Below are 17,681 nucleotides of genomic sequence, written 5' to 3'. Positions count from 1 at the left end.
CACCCACCCATCCACACACACACCAGGCGCGCGAGTCGGGTTCCTCCGTCACGGTGGCAATCACCCCCCCCGGAAGCCCCAAGCGCAACTCCGGATTTCGGGACCGGACCCCCGGACGGACCATCGTGCGACGCCAGCCAAGCGGCGGAGGGGGGGCGGCGGCGGCGGTCTGCCTGGCGCGGGCGACGTCGACCTCTCCTGTCCCCACCATCCGGCGGACCAACTCGGGCGCCGTCCTCGACCTGAGCCAGCTCTCGCCGACGGTGCTCCACGATTTCACGCTGCAGCAGCACTCTGCCGGCGGGGCGGAGGCGGCGGCGCGGGGGTGGCCCGGCCCATCCGGCCCGACGCAAAGCCCGCCTTCCGAGGCGCCGTCGTTCGCGTCGACGTTTCGTGCGCCGTCCTTCATCTGGGGCGCGCCCAAGGAAAAGCTGTCTCGCTCCGGCTCTCGCGGCTCTCTCCCCGGGCTCTCGGACGCGGGTGTCTTCACGTGTCCGGCACTGGCCCAGACCCCAGACACATGCACTGACACCTTCACTGGCACTGACACAGGGCCCAGACCTCAGACACACGCACTGACGGTCAACAACGGTCTCTGGCTCACACCGTCCGCGGCGGGCGGCGAGCGCGCGATGCCCTTGAGCCGCCCCCCCCGCGTCCTCACTGTCTCCTCCCCAGGCGAGGAAGCGCTCCCTCCCTCGGCGTCGCGCGCCGGCTCGCTGTCGACGGTCGACGGCATCCCGCCGTACGCACCGCCGAATGGGTGGCCGACATGGCCGGCGGCCTCGCCGCCCTCCTCCGTCGCCGGCGGCTCCTCTCTGCCCACGTCGGAGGACAGCGCGCGTAAGTCGGTGCTACGCGCCGTGTCGGAGGGCGACGAGCTGTGGCACAGCCGTCGCGGCCGGCAGCCGCCGATGCCGCAGGCGGTGCGGGCGGGGGGCGACGACGGCGAGGGCGGCGGCGGCAAGATGTCGCGTTTCGTGGGCGACTTCCTGGCGGCGGTGGGGTGGAGGGAGGAGAAGACGAAGCCGGTGGTTACGCCGGACGCGGCGCTGCGAGCGGCGCAGTGGCGCGCGAGAGTCGCCGACGGTGCGCCGCAAGCGAGCACCGATCTGGAGCACGGCGGGGGGCGCGGAGCGGAAGCCTCGCCGGCGTCGCCCTCGCGATCCGCGGCGTCAACAGCGTCGTCGTTCCCGACGCCTCCGCCGCCGCCGCCGCTTGAGCGGAAGGCGTCGTGGCTCGAGCAGAGGTTCAGTGAGACTGTTGACAGGTTCTTGGACCCGCTGTGAGCGTGCCACGGGGCCACCGTAGACCGCACACGACCCGCGCACAGTCATTTTAAGGAGAAAGGACCCTACTAGGGGGCCCACAGCGCCCCAAAATGCACCACTGTGGGACACAAGCGCCCCTACCCGGTAGGTGTGCGTAGAAAGTAGAACCAATCGAGAGGTGGCAGAAGCCGCCGTGTGTGACACATATTGCGGCACGTGAGAGTGAGACAGAGCCCCGGCAGCGGCCAGCGCGCGCGCGCAGCGGCCAGCGCAACAGGCGTTTCAAACAGCAAACGGGACGGCCTGCGCAGCCTCTAACTATTTTAGATTAGGACGACGCTGTGGGCCCCTAACCTACATGCAGAAATTTTCTTTGAGAAAAGAGAAATCCGGCTCCGCCGCCCAGCAACGCCGCACGAGGCAGCCTTTTTGTTTTTCGTGTTGTACGCGAATTCTAATTTTATCTAAAACTATACTAAAAATAGATAGGGGGGTGCCACACAGCGTAGTCTTTCATCTACAATCTGAGGACAGTTCGCGCTTTAATGAGGCCAAAAAGTGAGTTTATGCTTTATGGATGCGTGAGGCGTGTATAGCTCCGTACGCGGGACACGAGCAGGAGGCACGCGGACCGAGGCTCGTCGCTCGGCGACTCTGCTGCCTCTCACAACTGAGCTGCACGCCGTTTCAGATTTCACGGTCCTCATACTCTTCCTCCTACTTTACAAGCTGCTGCAATCAGAGCCGTGTCAGAGGCCCCGCCAGCATGGTCACACAACGTATATAGAGTAGTGCGGCGGCGACTGTCGGACAGTCCATATCCTGCAGAGCACCGTGCATGTGCATGCACATGTCAGCGGTACCGCGGAGGTGGGGCGGCTGGCGGGCTACCATCCTCCCCCTCTGTGCCGAGGTGATGGCCATCGAGCTGTACGCCATCTACCACCGGCACCGGCGCCGGTAGCTCCTCTGCCCGAACAGAGCCGTGGGAGCCCGGGCAGAGCTGTGGGGCCACCGGAGAGGAGCAGCTCGTAGGGGTCGGGCTTCCGGCGGGGGACGGCTGCCGCTGAGCGATGATCTGCTCGAGCGCGTTGCGCCGCGACCCAAACGCGGTGTGCGCCCGGTTCTGCGAGGAGAGCGGGTTGGTGGACATGGACAGTCGCTCGTTTCGCCGCGAGCGCCGCACCTGAGAGGGAGGGTGTAGAGGATGTAGAGGTGTAGCGGATGTAGAGGTGTAGAGCGCTGTAGAGCGCTGTAGAGCTGTAGAGCTCTACACCCTCTACTACACCCTCCCTCAGCGCCGCACCTCCCTCGGCCGGAAGATGTCGACAGAGGCGTGCGCCGTCGAGGCGCCGGCGATGGAGACGAAGAGGGTGACGCTGTTGCCCGGCTGCTTCCCTCCACTGGCCGGCCTGGTGCCGCAAAGGCTTGGGAGGTGAGGGCGTGCGGAGGAATGTGCGCGTGCATGCGCATCGCGGGAGCTCACGGACGGGCTGGCACAGGCGGAGCCAGTGAGGGCGTGGTAATCTCGGGGGTGATCTCGGGGGTGCTCCGCATCTGGGGTGATCTCGTGTGATCTCGTGCGATCTCGCGTGATCTCGCGGGTGCGTGTCTCCGCATCTAGGAGTCCCTTGCCCCGCCGCGAGCCGCTTCGCGCGCTCTTGCCCCCACGAGAGCAGGCACACGCCAACCACCACCATGACAAACGCGCAGACGAAGAGGTACGCGCGCGACAGGCAGGCGAACTCGTCGAAGAGCAGGCCGCCGAGCACGATGTTGGTCGAGATGATCATCACCGTGTAGAGCGGGACCGTGAACGAAGCCTTCCCCGAGCCGAGCGCCCAGTTGAGCAGCCACAGCTGCGTTGGAGCGGAAGCGACCAGCACGCCGAGCGCGAGCCAGGTGACCTGCAGGTGGGTGAATACGCCGACTTGAGGGCGCGAAAACGGTATTCTGCCGCGCAGAGCACCGCGTGAACAGCTGATAGGAAGACAGTGAATACAGCTGAATGTGGGTGAAGACAGCGGAGCCCGTGTCTCTCGAGTGCTGATTGGGAGACATGAATAAGTGTTTCAGCGTCTAGCGTGGTGACCCAGAGCTCGGCGGCCTTCGGAGGATCCTCGACGGCGGTCGTGATCACCTTGCCGAAGCTCGTCGCGTCAAGAGACGGGGAGATGTGTGGGAGATGTGTGGGAGATGTGTGGGAGATGTGTGGGAGATATGGAGAGGTATGGGGAGGTATGGGGAGGTATGGGGAGGTATGGGGAGGTATGGAGAGGTATGGGGAGGTATGGGGAGGTATGGGGAGGTATGGGGAGTATGGGGAGGTATGGGGAGGTATGGGGAGGTATGGGGAGGTATGGAGAGGTATGGGGAGGTATGGAGAGGTATGGGGAGGTATGGGGAGGTATGGGGAGGTATGGGGAGAGATTACCTTGCCGAAGGTCATCGAGAATGCCCCCGCCACGCCCGCGCCCGCCGCCGTCAGCAGCGAGAGCCGGAGTGAGTTTGGCGCCGGCCTCCACCGCTTCAGGGGCGAGCGGGGCACGAGGATGGCCACGCACAGCACGACGTACACGCCGGCGGGAATGGCGAGCGCGAGGAAGGGGGCGCCCGAGAACTGCTCCTGCACCTCTGGCAGCGGCAGCGTGTTCTCGGGCGACGGCCCTACGCGGAGAGTAGCCAACGTCTTCGGAGCACCGCGCGAGGACGAGGGGTGCGGGAGACCGAAAGTACGGCGGAGCACGGTCGAATGCAGCGGAGTCCGTGTCCTCTCGAGCGCGGGCTGGGGCGCGAGAATACGTGTTTCCCGTCTAGATCACCGGCCAAACACCGCGCAGAGGACAATGCCGGTGACAGCGATGAGCAGCGCCTGGGGAGGGAGGGCTCCGAGAAGGGTCAGGAGAGGCCCCGACCCGGCGTCCCGACAACGGCGAGGAGCGCCAGCCACTCGAGATAGGAGAGGTACTCCCGCACCTGCGGACACAGGCTGGGGCGATCTCGGTGCGGTGCAGAGGTCGTGTGGGTGGGATGGCGTCGGGAGGGTGCCGGGTGCCTATCGGAAGTGTCTCGGAAGTGTCTCGAAGTGTCTCTACCCGCGCCGGGGGAGGAGAGGAAGAAGGAGGGGAGGGGGCAGGGGGGGGGAGAGGACGCAGTGGCAGCGGAGAGGAGGCTGGCATCGGAGCAGCTGCGGGCCTGGGTGATGCGGTAGATGCGATCCGAGACCCATCCGAGGCGCGCGACAAGGGCGGAGAATATAACGGCGGAGCCGTTGACCGGCGCGATGACCGTCATCGGCACAAACATGAGTGCGAATGTCGAAATGCCCAGCTCGCTGCCAGTGTTCATTATGAATCCTATCCACCAGCGCTTGCGCCACGGGTGCTTGCAGCTGGGCCGCAGCGGGAGGCCCTTCTCGACATCAGCCGAGTGCTTCATGATGAGCAGCGCAAACGTGGAGATCAGAGCCGATAGAGCAGCGAGACCCACGCCAAGACTCTGCCGCGTTGCTGCGGGGAGTTGAATCCAGTCGTCCGCCTGACTGTCATCCAGTCGCGGATCGCATCGACCAACCGGCGGTGGCGCCGATGGTGCCAGTGATGGAGATAGTGGCATCAGATGACGGTCGCGGCCTTTCGACTTGCAACTCCAAACACTATGCGACGCTGTTGAGCAAAGCGAGTCGCTTGCTCGACGGCTTGCTCAAGGGCGACTCAAGTCCGCGCGGTTTCGAATTTTTTTTGAGCTTAGCCTTCGATGTAATGAAACAAACGCAAGGCGGACATGGCATATCGCTCTCGGGCCCACAGTGCAGCTGCGGTCGTTCTTAACACAAAAACACAACAAGACGCACAAGCTCAGACAGTCGAGAAAGGGATAGACAGCTGACAGCATAGAGCATCGACAGTCAGAAGTCAGCGCTGGGTCCCAGGGCGAATGCGATGACGGCCTCTAGTGAGTGTGAGCTCTAGCTAGTGTGAGCTCATCGCTACTATATGCAGCGACACCCTTTGTGCACTTTGAGCAAGAGTCGCTCCTCGTCTCTCGCAATGATGTGTTGTTGTGACGGTTGAATTTTTGCCGATTTCTGTAAGCGTCCATTTTTGAATAGGTTTGGAAACCACCGAGGGGTACGATTCCACATAATTCATCCGACGGAAACGTGGCGATGGCACCTGATTCGGGGAGCAGTGGGGGGGGGGGGGTGAGGATTTGGTTCTGAAGGTGGGGGAGTACAGAGGGGGATGGGGGAGGGTCACCGTTTGGGCGAGCCAAGGCTGTGGCGCCGACGGCGGCACCCTTGTACGAGGCTGTGAGGGGAGCGGCGGCGAGAGGGGGGGCGGCGGCGACGCAGGCGAGCCGCACGCGCGCGCGACTGAGGGAGGCGCGGGCGGCGGGAAAAAGGAGAACGGCGGCGGCGGCGAGGCGCAAAACGGGGGCGGCGGAAGTGGGGGCGACGGCGGCGGCGGAGTGAACGGCGGCGCGCGCACGGACGGCGACGAAATCGACGGCGGGGAGGGGCAGGGCTGCATGGCGGCGGCGGACGCGCGCACATTTGTCGTGCTTGCGCATTGGCACTCGACGTCCTCCTCGGCGACCTGCGTGCGCGCGGGAACGGCAGGGGTCATTTCGCGCGCACCGGGCGGCGCCGTGCTCGCAGCAGCCGGGATCGCGGCAGAGTATGGTGGAGAGCTCTACCCGCGCACCTGCCCAGCGATGAGGTCGACGCCGCTCCTGGCAGGCGAGGCAGGGATCTCGGCGACGTTGGAGAGCGGGCGCACGATGTCGTGGGCGACGCCCGTCCGCAGCCACGTCGTGGTGACGACGATGGCGAGGAGCATCACGGTGGAGAGGAGCGTCCCGGCGCTGCTTGGGCTCGCTCGAGTTTCCGGTCTAGGCGCGGCACGGGGTTTTTCATTTATCAGGGCTTGGAGGTGGACGTCCAAGAATTCTTTTTCTTGAGAGAGCTCCGGCAAGCGGCAAGAATTTCTTCAGCGCGATCGAGGTCCTCGAGAGCAGAGACGCAGCCCTCGCCCTGTGTGGCTGTGTGCGAGAGCGGATACGGTGGTCGGTGGTGTCGGGAAACGCCTTTACGCGGGGCCTTAAGATATCCTACTTCAATGTTCAAACACGCCCAGCCTAGCTCGCCTACTCGTTGTCGGGGTTGTCGGGGCTCTTCTCCCAAGCCTTGGAGACGCGCTCCTTTAGCTGCGACAGCTTGAGGCCCGGGTTCTCCTCTTTCAGCCGCGCCAGCTCGCGCTCCTCAAACTCCTTGTACAGCGCCTTCCGGTTGACCCTCTTCGGCCCTCCGCCGCCGCCGCCGCCGCCGCCGACGTCGAGCGCGGCAATGGCGTCGTCGATGCCTGGCGTGGCGGGCGGGCGAGGGGCGGGCCGGGCTGGGATGTGAGGCGGGCAGGGGTGCGGCGAGGTGAGGCTGGGGAGGGGAGCCGGAGCCGTCCCCGGAGCTAGCAGGCAGCGAGGGGGGCGGCCGGCGGCGGGGGGGAGGCGGCTGCAGCTGCGGGGTCTGGCAGCCGTCTTGCGCGGCCGGGAGCGGCGGCGGGCTTTGCCAGTGCAGCGCTCTCGGCCTCTCGCCCGACACAACACAAAATCTCTCTCTCTCTCTCTCTCTCTCTCTCTATCTTTCTGTCTCTTACTGTCTCTGTCTCTATCTCCCCTCCCTTTTTCCCTTCCCTCCTTCCCTCCTCCCCTCCCCCCCCCCCCCTCTCTCTCTCTCACCCGACGCGTCGACGCCCTCTGCCCGGTTGGTGTTTTCGTGCACCGCGCCAATGTACTCGTTCCCTCCCGTCGCCTCAATCTGCTTCTGCTTCTTCTTCTCCGCCTTCTTCTGCTCCTCCATCGCCGCCATCGCCTTGGCCGCGATCTCGGCGCGCGTCATCTTGGACGACCCCCCCGCCTTCTTCTTGCCGTCCTTGCCGCCGCCCTTGGGCTTGGCGAGCTCCGCATTCTCCTCCTCCTCCTGCGCCCGCGCCGCCGCCTTCCGCTCCGCCGCCGCCGCCTGCGACGCGGGATACGGCGCTCGCAAACTGAGCGCTGCGCACGGGACAGCGGGAGCGTGGGGACAGTGCCGGGATAGCGCTCACCTTCTTCTCCTCCTCGGCCGCCTTCTTCTTGTTCTGCCCCTTGGCGCCCTCCGCCCACGCGTCGTCCTCCTTCGCCCTCTGCGACGCCTGGCGCAGCAGATCAGGGCCGGTCAAACAAGGTCGGAGCAAGCGCCGTTGGCCGTGTTGTGGGTGTGCGGTGGCGGACGCGGTACGCCAGGACGGTCGCGCCGAGACGACTGGCTGGGCTGCTCCGGCATCGGACGGGAGGCTGATGCCTCTTCGGCGGCCGCGGCTTTGTCAGCCTTCTTCGACTTGGCGCTCGCGTCGCCGTATCCCATCACAGCCAAGGGCCACACGAAGCCGAGCGAACGGAGGATCACGCCGCGCCGATCACGTGCTGCGTGGTGCTGGAACAGCCGTGCTGAACCTCTGGCTGTAGCCGGGGAGTCGTCGCCGGAAGAATTCACGTCCGTTCGCAAGAAGGTTGCACACGCCTCTCCTTAAAATCCCTGTGTGGTGGCGGCGTGCCGTTCTCCCATCCCTCCTTTGGGTTGTCTGTTTTATTTCTTTCTTTCTTTCTTGCAGCGAGAATCGGCGAGGGACTGCGAAGGGAGATAGAAAGAGGCAGACGACCAAGGGTTAGGGTGGGCGACGGCTAGCACCACACTCCTCTCCTTAAAATCCCTGTGTGGTGGCGGCGTGCCGTCCTCCCATCCCTCCCTTGCGCCTTGGGTTGTCTGTTTTCTTTCTTTCTTTCGAGCGTTCTAGCAATCCTTGGATCTTTGTTCGGTTCTGAGCGCAGCCGCTCGCAAATCGTTAGAAGTTCTAGGACTGCGAGCGCTACTGCTCGCAGTCGGAGGCATGTTGCTAGGAGTGTGAGTGAGCCGTGCTGCTCGCACGCAACCTACCTACTCGAGTAGCTAGACTTTGCTCGGATTGCGAGCGCGATGGTAGTAGTCGCGTAGGCGTCACCAGTCACCTTGGGAGCGGAGCTGCTCTTAGTCCTAGAAGATGTCGGATTGCGAGCGTAGGTGCTAGCAATCGTACAGAGATGCTACAGAAGTCGAAGGATTGTGAGCAGCACAATCGTAGCATCTGCGCGCAGCGAGCCGGCCATTCGCCGAAGCGCCTCGAGGTAGCTCCATCGCTCGACGACGCTCTTCCTGGCAGCAGCTCCGGCGGCGGCTGCTCCCTCGGTCGCAGCAGCGGCCCGGTGATCCTCGGCGGCGGAAGCTCCGACGGCTCGGCCGCTCCCCGCAGGATGCAGCGCGCGCCGCGGTCAACCGTTCCCACGTAGCCGGTGTGGAACAGCTCCTCCATCTTACCCGCGAGGCCGCTCGCTAGTGCGACGAGCGGCACATCGTCCACCGGGGTGTGCTTGCCTCCCCAGCAGGGGGCCGTCGGGGGCTGCGCCTCCAACTGGTTGTAGAGCAGCTCCATCAGCAGCGTCGCATGCTCCACGATGAGCACCTCCGGGTACCGCCCTCGCCACTGCCCCTTTGCGACGATCCGCGCGATCTGCTGCACTCTGGCTCGAGCGGTCTCCACCTCGCGCCAGATCGCCCGCCACCACCAGATCCTTATCGCTCTCTGCTTCGCCCGCCATCGGCTCTCCCCCGCTCGTCGCGCCGCCGCAGCTTGATGCCTAGCGAGATCGGCCTCCGCCCGGGCGCGCGAAGCTTCCGCCACGGGCCCCTCCGCCAGCAGGGCTGGCGTGCCGTCGCGGGCCGCCCCTGCTCCCGGCGCCTTCCGCAGCACCCAGGGGCATCGCCTCGAGTTCAGCTAGGGTCCTCCCTGGCGCAGCTGAGTGTAGGCGACGCAATATCCTCAACGCCGACTTGCCCCAATGTGCCGAGGACGGCTTTCTAGTAGCGTTGGCCGAGACGGCTGCCATCTCCGTCCCATCAGCGACCATCATCAGCAACTACAGCTCCTTCACCTGCTTCGACCTCGATTCAAAGTTAGCACCCATGACTATGTATTCCATCGTCGACACCATCATTGCCCGCCAGTCCGCCTCGGGCCGGATGGCCATCGTTGGCTATCCCGACTACGTCCCAGCGGCGCACGACGCGCTCGCGCGTGCAGCGAGGGAAGGCGTTGCCGTCTTGCAATTCGATAACGATGACAGAATCATATACACCGTGCTACAATTCGCGACTGATGAGAGGCAAATCGCCAGGCAGGTTGGCGTCGAGCTTTGCCGCCGCCTGGGCACCACTGGGGGGAGATGGGGGGCCATTGCGCTACGTCGCCCTTTACACACGGTCCCTCGACCAAGGCGTCCGCATAACCGGCGTCATCGAAGGCTTCGAGACCAGCTGCCCCTCCAGGCAGGCGGTGAAGATCGCGGAAACACGGCTCTTAAATTATTTACCTTCCACGGCCCAGACGTACATGGAGAACGCCCTCTCGAGAACGCCCTCCTTGTCGACGACACCACCTGCGTGATCACTACAAGTGACGACTCCAGGCGTTGCTGCCTCAGCTGCCGGGTCTCACTTTCAAAAGCAAGTGCGGCGAGCTGCGGCGCGCGTGCGCGATCCACAACGGGCTGTCACAACTTACGGGCAAGAGATCCCGGTGTGGGAAGCGTCGCAGCGTGCCTATGTCTTTCCTTCAACCGGCGAACATGTTGCAGGTGACCAGTGGTCAACTCCCACTAAAGGCCAAGCAGGCCGAACCATGCGGCATCACGTAGCATGTGGGCGGCTAAACGAACAAGCTAACCAAGCTCTCCTAAAGCGTACACTGGCACTAGATGCGTCCTGGCATCTGGAGGGTCCGCCTAAGAGGAAGTACGTTCGTGAGAACTGATATATGTACTTTGTGCGTGGAGCGTTCCCCTTTTGCGCAGCAACACCTTAAATTTCATGGCCCTCCAAATTCGGGTCGGGGAGTAGCGGAGTGGGCCCCGAGTTTGAAAAAGGCGACGGACGCTTGCGTCCTAGCCTCCAACAACGCCTCCCCGGCGCAGTGGGACCCCCGGAGGGACGCTCAACCGCTCCACGCCACGCCGCTTGCGGCGGTCCTGAGACCTCTCTACTGTGAGATGGGTAAAAAGGAACAGGTCCCCGCCAGGCGCGTGATACGCGAGTGGTCTGTACTAGGTTGTCTTTTAGCTTAAGGGATCTTAGGGATGGGAGAGGCGAGCGCCTCTCTCTCTGTCTCTCTCTGTCTGTCTCTCTGTCTGTCTCTCTGTCTGTCTCTCTGTCTCTCTCTCTCTCTGACGCTGCCCGGACAACGTACGTAAAGCGGCGGGACCTGTGATATTACACTGTGTGAAGTAAACAAGTATGAAGGCGAACACACAGTCAGAAGTCAGACCAACGACTGTATGTATGTATGTAGGAAGGTGAAGAACAGCCAGGCTCGGACTGGAGGCCACTGGACACCAACGCGGTATGGCGTATGGGTGGACGCTGGACAGATGATGACGACACGCACGAGCGACACACAGACACAAACATGCTCACAAGACACTCTACCACACCACACCCTCAAGAGAGTGTAAACCCACAACGATCGACTGAGGTGGGTCGACTGAGGTGGGTCGACTGAGGTGGGCTTGCGAGATCCTTTCCGCTGTTTCGACGTTGCCTCGTTCCATGTGGCTGACACTAATTCTGCCTGCAGCCGCGCACCGCACTCTCGTCAGAGCTGCGGCGGTCCTCCGACCGCCCTCCGCCAGAGCCGCGCACCGCACCCGCAATCTCGTGGCTCAGGAGGGCTGGATCACGGGCGTCGACCAAGGTGGCCAGGCGTACTACTTTAGCGAGCAGCTCGGAGACTTTCGGTACGACCCACCACCGGTCGTCCAGCAGAATTACGGTGGCGCGGTGCTGTGTCGTTTGCAGGGGATCTCCGGTGTGCACTACTGGTGCAAGTACGCGCTGAAGAACGGCGACGTGCAGGCGCTGAGCCGCTTCAACATGCTCAACCCAAAAGTGACGGTGTCGCGGGTGCAGTGCATCGTTCAGTGCCACGACGGCGTCGCTCAGCTCACCTCGTGCGGGAAGGGCCCGACTCTCTGGCGGACTGGCCCTGCGGATTGGGTCGCCCTGGAGAGCGGCGACCAGGTGCCGCTCCTCGACGGCGACCTCGTGAGCTTGGATTGCAACGACCCCGAGGGCGCGGTCTTCGTGTGCAGAGACGAAGCTGTGATGCATCAGGGAGGGTCGCACTTGCCGTACCCTTGGCAGCAGCTAGTCGACCCGCAGTCTGGCGACGCGTACTACTCCAATCCGAACACGGGCGAGGCGCAGTGGGACCCTCCCACCAGCCAGGGAGGGGGCTATCCGCAGCAGGTAGCTTATCCGCAGCCGGACAGCTACTCGCAGGACGATGGCGGCTATCCCAACCAAGATAAAGGGGAAGGACCCTGAGTTGAACAGGGGATGTGCGCCAAGCCCTCCTGCTCGGCTCCAGCGAGTAGACAAGTGTTGTCATCAACAGAGTAGAAGGATCTGACCTCGGGGCCGATGTGACCAAGCGCTGGTAGCATGGTTTTACCTCACACCCATGGTCTCACAGTGTGCCGGCAGTCGCCGCGCAGTGTCGCTCACACAAGCCGCAGCACAAGTGACTGAGGGCCAGTGAGGGCGAGCCCATCGCTGTCACAGCTGTGGTAGCCGCACAGTAGGCTGTGCCAACTGTGCAGAGCGTGTGAGCAGCAGAGGAGCTGCTCTCCAGGCTTCTGTCGCAAAGAAATGCATGCCACCGAAAGCGCTGTCGAGGTTCGCCGAGCGCGGCGCAAGTTGGAGGAAGCCGTCACCGACGAGCGCGTTGGACTTTTCACTCCGGACAAAGACGGGGACACAGCGGATGGTGCGGGGTGTGTCCCCGTCATAGCGGCGAGGCGCGGGACCGTCTGTGGCGAAGTGGGTCGCGTCCTCCGATTTCCGTCAACTCACGGTCCTTCCCCCGTAACTATCAGCAGTGGAGCTAACGTCCTGCATTGCAATAGAGCCGTAGGTGTACACTTTAGCGAGTAAGGCCAAGATATGCACAGGAGGGACTCTGTATAACATTACACGAAAATTTTGATGCTTACCTTACCGACGACACCCGCCTGCATTTCTCCCTCGCCCCGTTTCAGCCAGACGAGTTCTCCCGCCGCGAGTCGTGCGCGAGCGTGATCAACGCGTTGCCGGGCCCAAAGGCGGCGCAGGCCACCAGGTGCTCGACGGGGCTCCAAGCCACCTGCAGGAGGGGGCCCAGCAGGCCGATGGCCCGGCCTTCGAGCAGCACAGCGCCCGTCTCCTCGACCCACACGTGGAGCCCTCCCTTCGCGTCGCCGCTAAAGACCAGCCGCCCGTCGGGCGAATAGCCGGCCCGCACGTGATACTCGCCGGTGCTGTGCCCGACGTAGCGCGTCGAAAAGTGGTATGTGCGTGTGTCGAGCCCGATGAGCGCGCCGCTGCGCAGCTGCACCAGCAGCCGCCGCTTGGATGGGTGCAGGCTCAGCGAGTCGACCGCCGCGCCGCCCTCCTTCTTGAGTGTCTGGATGCATTTGAGCCCGCCACCACCGCCGGCGCCACGCCAATCCGCCTCCCAAAACTTGATGGCGCCGAGCGCGTCGGCAGAGTAGCAGCCGCCGCCGTCAGCCGACCATACGACCGCGTTGACGCGCGAGCCGTGCCCCACCGCCGACCCGACCAGCACGCCAGTGCGGCCATCCCACAGCCGGATACCCCCGTCTGCCGCTCCGGTGAGCAAGAGCACCGCTCTCGGCCCGCCCCCGCCCCCAGCCTCGCGCCGTCCGCCGCCGCGGCGCGCGGGTCCCGTGGCAGCGGTGGCGTGGGGCTGAAAGCGGCCCGAGTAGACAAAGGTTGGGTGGTGCAGCGTCGCCTCCAGAGCCAGCCCGCCCGCTGACTCCCCATCCTGGCTCGTGAGCAGCCACACCTTCGCCGTGCCGTCTCCCGAGACAGACATCAGCCGGGCGCCAACTGTTGCCGCGCCGTCGGTGGCGGGCGTGCCGGCCGAGCTGTCTTCCTCGGCGGCAGGCCCCCAGTCGAGGCCGTAGATGAGCTTGTGGTGCGCGTGCGCCTGGCTCGGGCGAGAGTCAGGTCAGGGTCAGGTTCGGGCTCAAGAGCAGTAGCAGCGCGTGCGGCTTTGCGCGCCTCGCACAGCAGCGCGCCCGACGCCGCGTGGTAGACAGCGAGCCGCGCGCGGCCCGACGGGTCGGCCAGCGCTGCCGCAAGCAGGGCGCCGTCCGCCGAGAAGGCGACGGCGGAGGCCCCCGCCGCCCCCGCAGTTAGTGCATGCACCTGAGTGTTGGGCACTTTGCACGGCGCATCCGGCTCGCGGCCAAAACGTCGGAGGGCCGCTAGTCCGCTGCCATCGTCGGCATGGCTGACGGCGGAGCCGGTGTAGCGAAGCGCTGCGTGTCGGCGGAGCTCGTCGGCGGTCAGGCGGCCCTGTGGCGTGGGGGAAGGGATGATCGCAGGCGGCTCGAGCGATCGGGTGGGGGTGAGGGCGACTGCCGTCTGAGCAGCAGGATGGCGCGCCTGCTCGAGATGGTGTGCCGCCATCGGGCGGAAGGGATACTGCACGGCGAGCGGCTTTGGCGGCTCCGCCGCGCGCAGCGAGATGTGGAGCGTCGACGAGTACTGTCGGGCTGTCGCCTGGGCGCTGAGTTGTTTCCACACCTCGCAGCCCTCGGCTGGACCGCGCACGCCCTGCTGCCAGCGAAAGAGACGCACGCGCAGCGGCGTGTTGCGGAGCGCATAGGGCGCGGCGCTGGCCGCGCGTCCGCCTCCCTCCACAGTGGGCGCCGGCGCCAGCGGCTTTTGGCGCAGGAAGCCCCACGCAAGGCGCGTCCACCCCGCGGGCGGTCGAAAGTCGACGAGCTCGAAAAAGAGGAGGACGGAGGGGTGGAGCAGCATGGCTGCGAGACGCAAGGAGGCAGCGGTGGGAAAGAGGGAGGCAGCGGATGGTGAATGGTGGGGATGTTGCATGTTGGCAGTGGATGCGAGGGCAAGGAGTCCGCTCGCCGTATGACTCGGCGATGAGCAGCTCCTCCTCCCAGGCGGGCAGCCTCGTGCCGCCCGCGCCCGCGAGTCGGAACGGCTTGGTCATGATGGGCAGCAAGCGCGAGACTGTCTCGCCCTCGTGCGCCGTCACGCCCGGCCGCGACGGCACCGATTTGCGCAGCAGCCGGCCCGAGCGCGAGTCGACCAGCGTCACGCACACCAGCGGGTGAGCGATCGAGGAAGTGTGAGGCAGCTCGTCGGTCCGATGGACGGTTAGCGAGATGTGCCCCTCGCGCAGCCGCGCTGCCAGGCCATCCTCGGCGAGGCCACACGCGGCCAGCTGCGCGCACAGCTCCGAGTCGGCCGGCGGCTCCAGCGGCTGTTCCTCCTCCTCGTCCTCTTCCTCCGCCGCCGCCTCGGGCTCGAAGTCAGCCGCGGGCGGCGCCAGTGCCGGTTCCTCTCCCGTCTTGGGCACCCTCGGTGTGCGCAGCTTTCCGAGTGGGCGCCGAATCGCAACCGGCAATTCCCGCGCTCCAGCGGGGGACGCACCATCGGTAGACGTCTCGGAGAGGGACGTGTCGGTCGGTTGGCCCGACCGGCGGCGGCGACTTGAAAGCAGGGTGCGAGCTCCAGCACCAGCGGCTGTCTGTGGCTCATCGCCTGTCCCGCTGCTGGCCTGAGAAGTGGCGGCTCGTCGCAGAGGCGCAAAGAGACGGCGGGAAGACGAACCCGTCCCTATCGCTGGCGCTGTCACCTCCCCCGCCGCATTCTCCGTCGTCGAAGCAACCGCCTCCGCTCCGGTCGCGGCCTCAGCCTCCTCAGCCTCTTGTGCGGACGCCTCGCTGCGGCGCTGCCTGCGGTTCTCGCGGCGTTTGGAGACGGCTGAGGCTGGCGTCTCAGGACTCGCGCCGTCGCCTCCCGCGGGAGACTCCGTGGTAGGAGAAGCATCGGCGGGGTCGCCGTGAGTTGCTGCAGCTGCTGCATCCACGCCGCCGACAGCAGCGGCCGCTTCATCCTCCACCGCTGTGGCGCGGCCCGCGCGACGGGCCGCGCGGCGAGACGCTGCACTCTGGGCCGGCTCCGCTGTGGTTTCGATGTGTTCAGGTTCCGGTGCGGGTACAGGCAGAGCGGTCTCGAGCTCAGCTCTCCGCTCCGCTCGCGCCCGCCGACGAGCAGAGGTGGTGGTCTCAGCCTCTTCCCTGGCGGCGTTGCCGGCGTCAGGTACGGGTGGCGAGGCCCGGTTCGCCTCCCCGCCGTCCTCAACCTCATCCTGGGCACGTCGTCGACGGACCCGCGCTCGACCCGTCGGCTGGCCAGGAGCTGCCTCCTCGGCGACTTTGGCCGAATCAGCAACAGGCTCTGTCGAAGGCTCTGCTTGGTCTGCGACTCCGGGATGGTCTGTGCGATTCGCGGCTCGCTTCGCCTTTGCGAGTGCGTCCGTCCCGCCATCGCGAACAGCGGAGAGCCCCTTCTTGATGTAGGCGGACATTAGCAGTTCCGCGCGGCCGTTTCGGTTACCTCTTCTAGTCTTGAGGCTTGAGAGAGTTGTTGTAGAGCTCTTTTAACTCTTCTAGGCTTCTTGATAGTGCGAGCACGCGCCAGTCCGCACCTGTGTCGAGCCTGTCTGCTGCTGAGAGAGAGTTGATGTTGTTAAATACTTCTTGTTTGAGCTAGCAAAAAGTCCGCACGTGTCGATCGAGCCTGTCTGCTGTGTGAGAGAGTTGAGTGTTCGTCTCAAATCGTCTGGCACCACCCTCGCCCGCTCCCCATTCGCGCTCTTTTGGAGCCGGAAGATGTTTTCGTCCTAAGGGATTGGGAGAAAGAGATTTCAGATCGAGAGATTTTTGTCAGCCGCGCTGGCCGCTGCAGCTCCGCGGCGGCGGAGATGAGATTCTTTGCGACCGAGCTCAGGCTCACCCGCGCGCGGGCGTCGGAGGACGCCACCGAGCACCGGGTCGCCTAGCTCCCTTGGCCTTGCGTCACTCACACTACGTGCCTCCCCGTGCTTGTATAGCCTTTTGTTTGTGGTTTGTGCCCCGTTTTGTGCCGCGTCCCGGGCCCCCGAGATCATTTAAAAAAGGGGCGGGGGGCGCGGCGCGGGGGCGGCTAGGGGGGCGGCGGGTGGGCGGGGTGTCTGTGTGACGGGATTCCTACGGCTTTACCTTTAGTGACCCAGTCGCCTAGGCAGTGCAGTCCGGAGCCGTATTCGGCTGGGCGACAAGGTGGCGTGCCGAGTGGTGCCGACGCTGCCGTTCCGCAATCTGCTCGCTGCCAGAAAAGGCGTGCGGCTGGCGGCGCCGCCGCCGCCACACGCCGACCATCCCGCGCCGCTGGAGACGGGTGCGACGAGCGCTTGGATGTCAAAGTTGTTGTCACGGTGCGGGTCGCCTGCGAACTCGAGACGGCTGAGGTGATGTGCGGCGCGGGGCGCTCTAACGCGAGAGCACCGCGGAGACGGCGGAGACGGCGTGGGGGCAGTGCGCCGCAGGAGGACGTAAAATCTCGTGCAAGCTCGTGCAATCTCGCGTGCCAGGTGGCGACGGCGAGATGTCTCCGGCACCATCCAGCTTTCATCTAGGACGGCGCGCCGGGCGGCCGCATCGCGCGGTCGAGGCTTGTCGAGCAGCCAGCGGAGGTGGCGGCGGAGGTGGCGGAGGCGGCGGAAGTGGCGGAAGAGGAGGCGGAGGAGGCAGAGGAGGAGGAGGCGGAGGAGGAGGCGGAGGAGGAGGCGGAGGAGGAGGCGGAGGCGACGGCGGAGGCGACGGCGGGCGAGCGGACGGGCGCCGCCGCCGCGCGCTGCAGGAGGACGAGCTGCGACCAGGTCGAGTCGATCGTGCCTGCGAACGCGTCTGCGCGGAAGCACACCTGGTGGCGAGGCGAGGCGAGGCGAGGCGAAGTGAGGTGGTGGGGTGAGTGCAGTGGGTGGGGCGAAGTGTTCAGACAGCGGCAGCAGTCCTGCCACCTCTTGCTCGAGGATCGAGGAGGTGATCTCCCCAGATCTCCCCAGATCTCCCCAGATCTCCCACCTCTTGCTCGATCAGCGAGGCGGCGTAGTTCTCCGCCGCCCAGCCGTGCCCGCCGCCGAGCGCCGCCGCAATCTCCCGCGGGGAGGGCGCGCGCAACCGCGGCACGAGGCGGCGAAGCTCGTCTCCCTCGCGCGAGAAGGGGCCTAATCTCGGGCGATCTCGGGCGATCTCGGGCGATCTCGGGCAGACTCGGCTGGTCTCCCTCGCGTGAGAAGGGGCCTCCGACGGCGGCACGGGCGAGGTAGACGTCTGCGTCGCCGAGCAGCGCCCGGAGCTGCGAGATTGCGGGGGACGTGTCGCGGGCATGTCCGGTCTAGAGAGAGAGAGAGAGAGAGAGAGAGAGAGAGA

The 17,681-nt window shown here is 65.3% G+C and overlaps 6 protein-coding genes across 6 annotated transcripts in view; 1 reads left to right on the top strand and 5 right to left on the bottom strand.

The window, feature by feature from the left end:
* Nucleotides 1–1,594: 1,594 nt before the first annotated feature.
* Nucleotides 1,595–4,960, bottom strand: EMIHUDRAFT_458663 (hypothetical protein; the record flags this gene model as incomplete). Its single annotated transcript, XM_005772213.1, has 10 exons — nt 4,467–4,960; nt 4,215–4,247; nt 4,098–4,143; nt 3,820–3,938; nt 3,364–3,411; nt 2,943–3,178; nt 2,578–2,683; nt 2,224–2,457; nt 1,689–1,735; nt 1,595–1,610 (listed from the first exon to the last, which is right to left on the bottom strand). The coding sequence occupies exons 1-10, from the start codon at nt 4,884–4,886 to the stop codon at nt 1,595–1,597; spliced, it is 1,305 nt and encodes a 434-aa protein (XP_005772270.1). The 5' UTR covers nt 4,887–4,960.
* Nucleotides 4,961–5,222: 262 nt separating this feature from the next.
* Nucleotides 5,223–6,112, bottom strand: EMIHUDRAFT_242529 (hypothetical protein; the record flags this gene model as incomplete). The annotated part of the gene is made up of 4 exons (XM_005772212.1): nt 5,223–5,446; nt 5,531–5,570; nt 5,825–5,869; nt 5,978–6,112. 4 exons carry the CDS (start codon nt 6,110–6,112, stop codon nt 5,223–5,225), a joined length of 444 nt encoding a protein of 147 aa, XP_005772269.1.
* Nucleotides 6,113–6,395: 283 nt separating this feature from the next.
* EMIHUDRAFT_458662 (hypothetical protein) lies at nt 6,396–7,671 on the bottom strand (the record flags this gene model as incomplete). Its single annotated transcript, XM_005772211.1, has 4 exons — nt 6,396–6,634; nt 7,008–7,287; nt 7,373–7,459; nt 7,546–7,671. The coding sequence occupies 4 exons, from the start codon at nt 7,669–7,671 to the stop codon at nt 6,420–6,422; spliced, it is 708 nt and encodes a 235-aa protein (XP_005772268.1). The 3' UTR covers nt 6,396–6,419.
* Nucleotides 7,672–10,941: 3,270 nt separating this feature from the next.
* Nucleotides 10,942–11,718, top strand: EMIHUDRAFT_316089 (hypothetical protein; the record flags this gene model as incomplete). The annotated part of the gene is made up of 1 exon (XM_005772210.1): nt 10,942–11,718. The coding sequence occupies one exon, from the start codon at nt 10,942–10,944 to the stop codon at nt 11,716–11,718; it is 777 nt and encodes a 258-aa protein (XP_005772267.1).
* A 709-nt stretch (nt 11,719–12,427) lies between these two features.
* On the bottom strand, nt 12,428–14,220 carry EMIHUDRAFT_117814 (hypothetical protein; the record flags this gene model as incomplete). Its single annotated transcript, XM_005772209.1, has 2 exons — nt 12,428–13,381; nt 13,603–14,220. 2 exons carry the CDS (start codon nt 14,218–14,220, stop codon nt 12,428–12,430), a joined length of 1,572 nt encoding a protein of 523 aa, XP_005772266.1.
* Nucleotides 14,221–16,471: 2,251 nt separating this feature from the next.
* EMIHUDRAFT_242522 (hypothetical protein) overlaps nt 16,472–17,681 on the bottom strand; it is a gene marked incomplete at both ends in the record, with an annotated part of 2,721 nt that continues 1,511 nt past the window's right edge. The window contains 3 exons of the mRNA XM_005772208.1: nt 16,472–16,487; nt 16,626–16,702; nt 17,334–17,476. Coding sequence (XP_005772265.1) covers nt 16,472–16,487; nt 16,626–16,702; nt 17,334–17,476 — 236 coding nt within the window. The remainder of the gene's footprint in view (nt 16,488–16,625; nt 16,703–17,333; nt 17,477–17,681) is intronic.

Source organism: Emiliania huxleyi (genome assembly GCF_000372725.1).
Source record: "Emiliania huxleyi CCMP1516 unplaced genomic scaffold EMIHUscaffold_362, whole genome shotgun sequence".
Taxonomy (NCBI): domain Eukaryota; phylum Haptophyta; order Isochrysidales; family Noelaerhabdaceae; genus Emiliania; species Emiliania huxleyi.
Note: the sequence above shows the minus strand (reverse complement) of the source record. Positions and strands in the feature narration are given on the sequence as shown.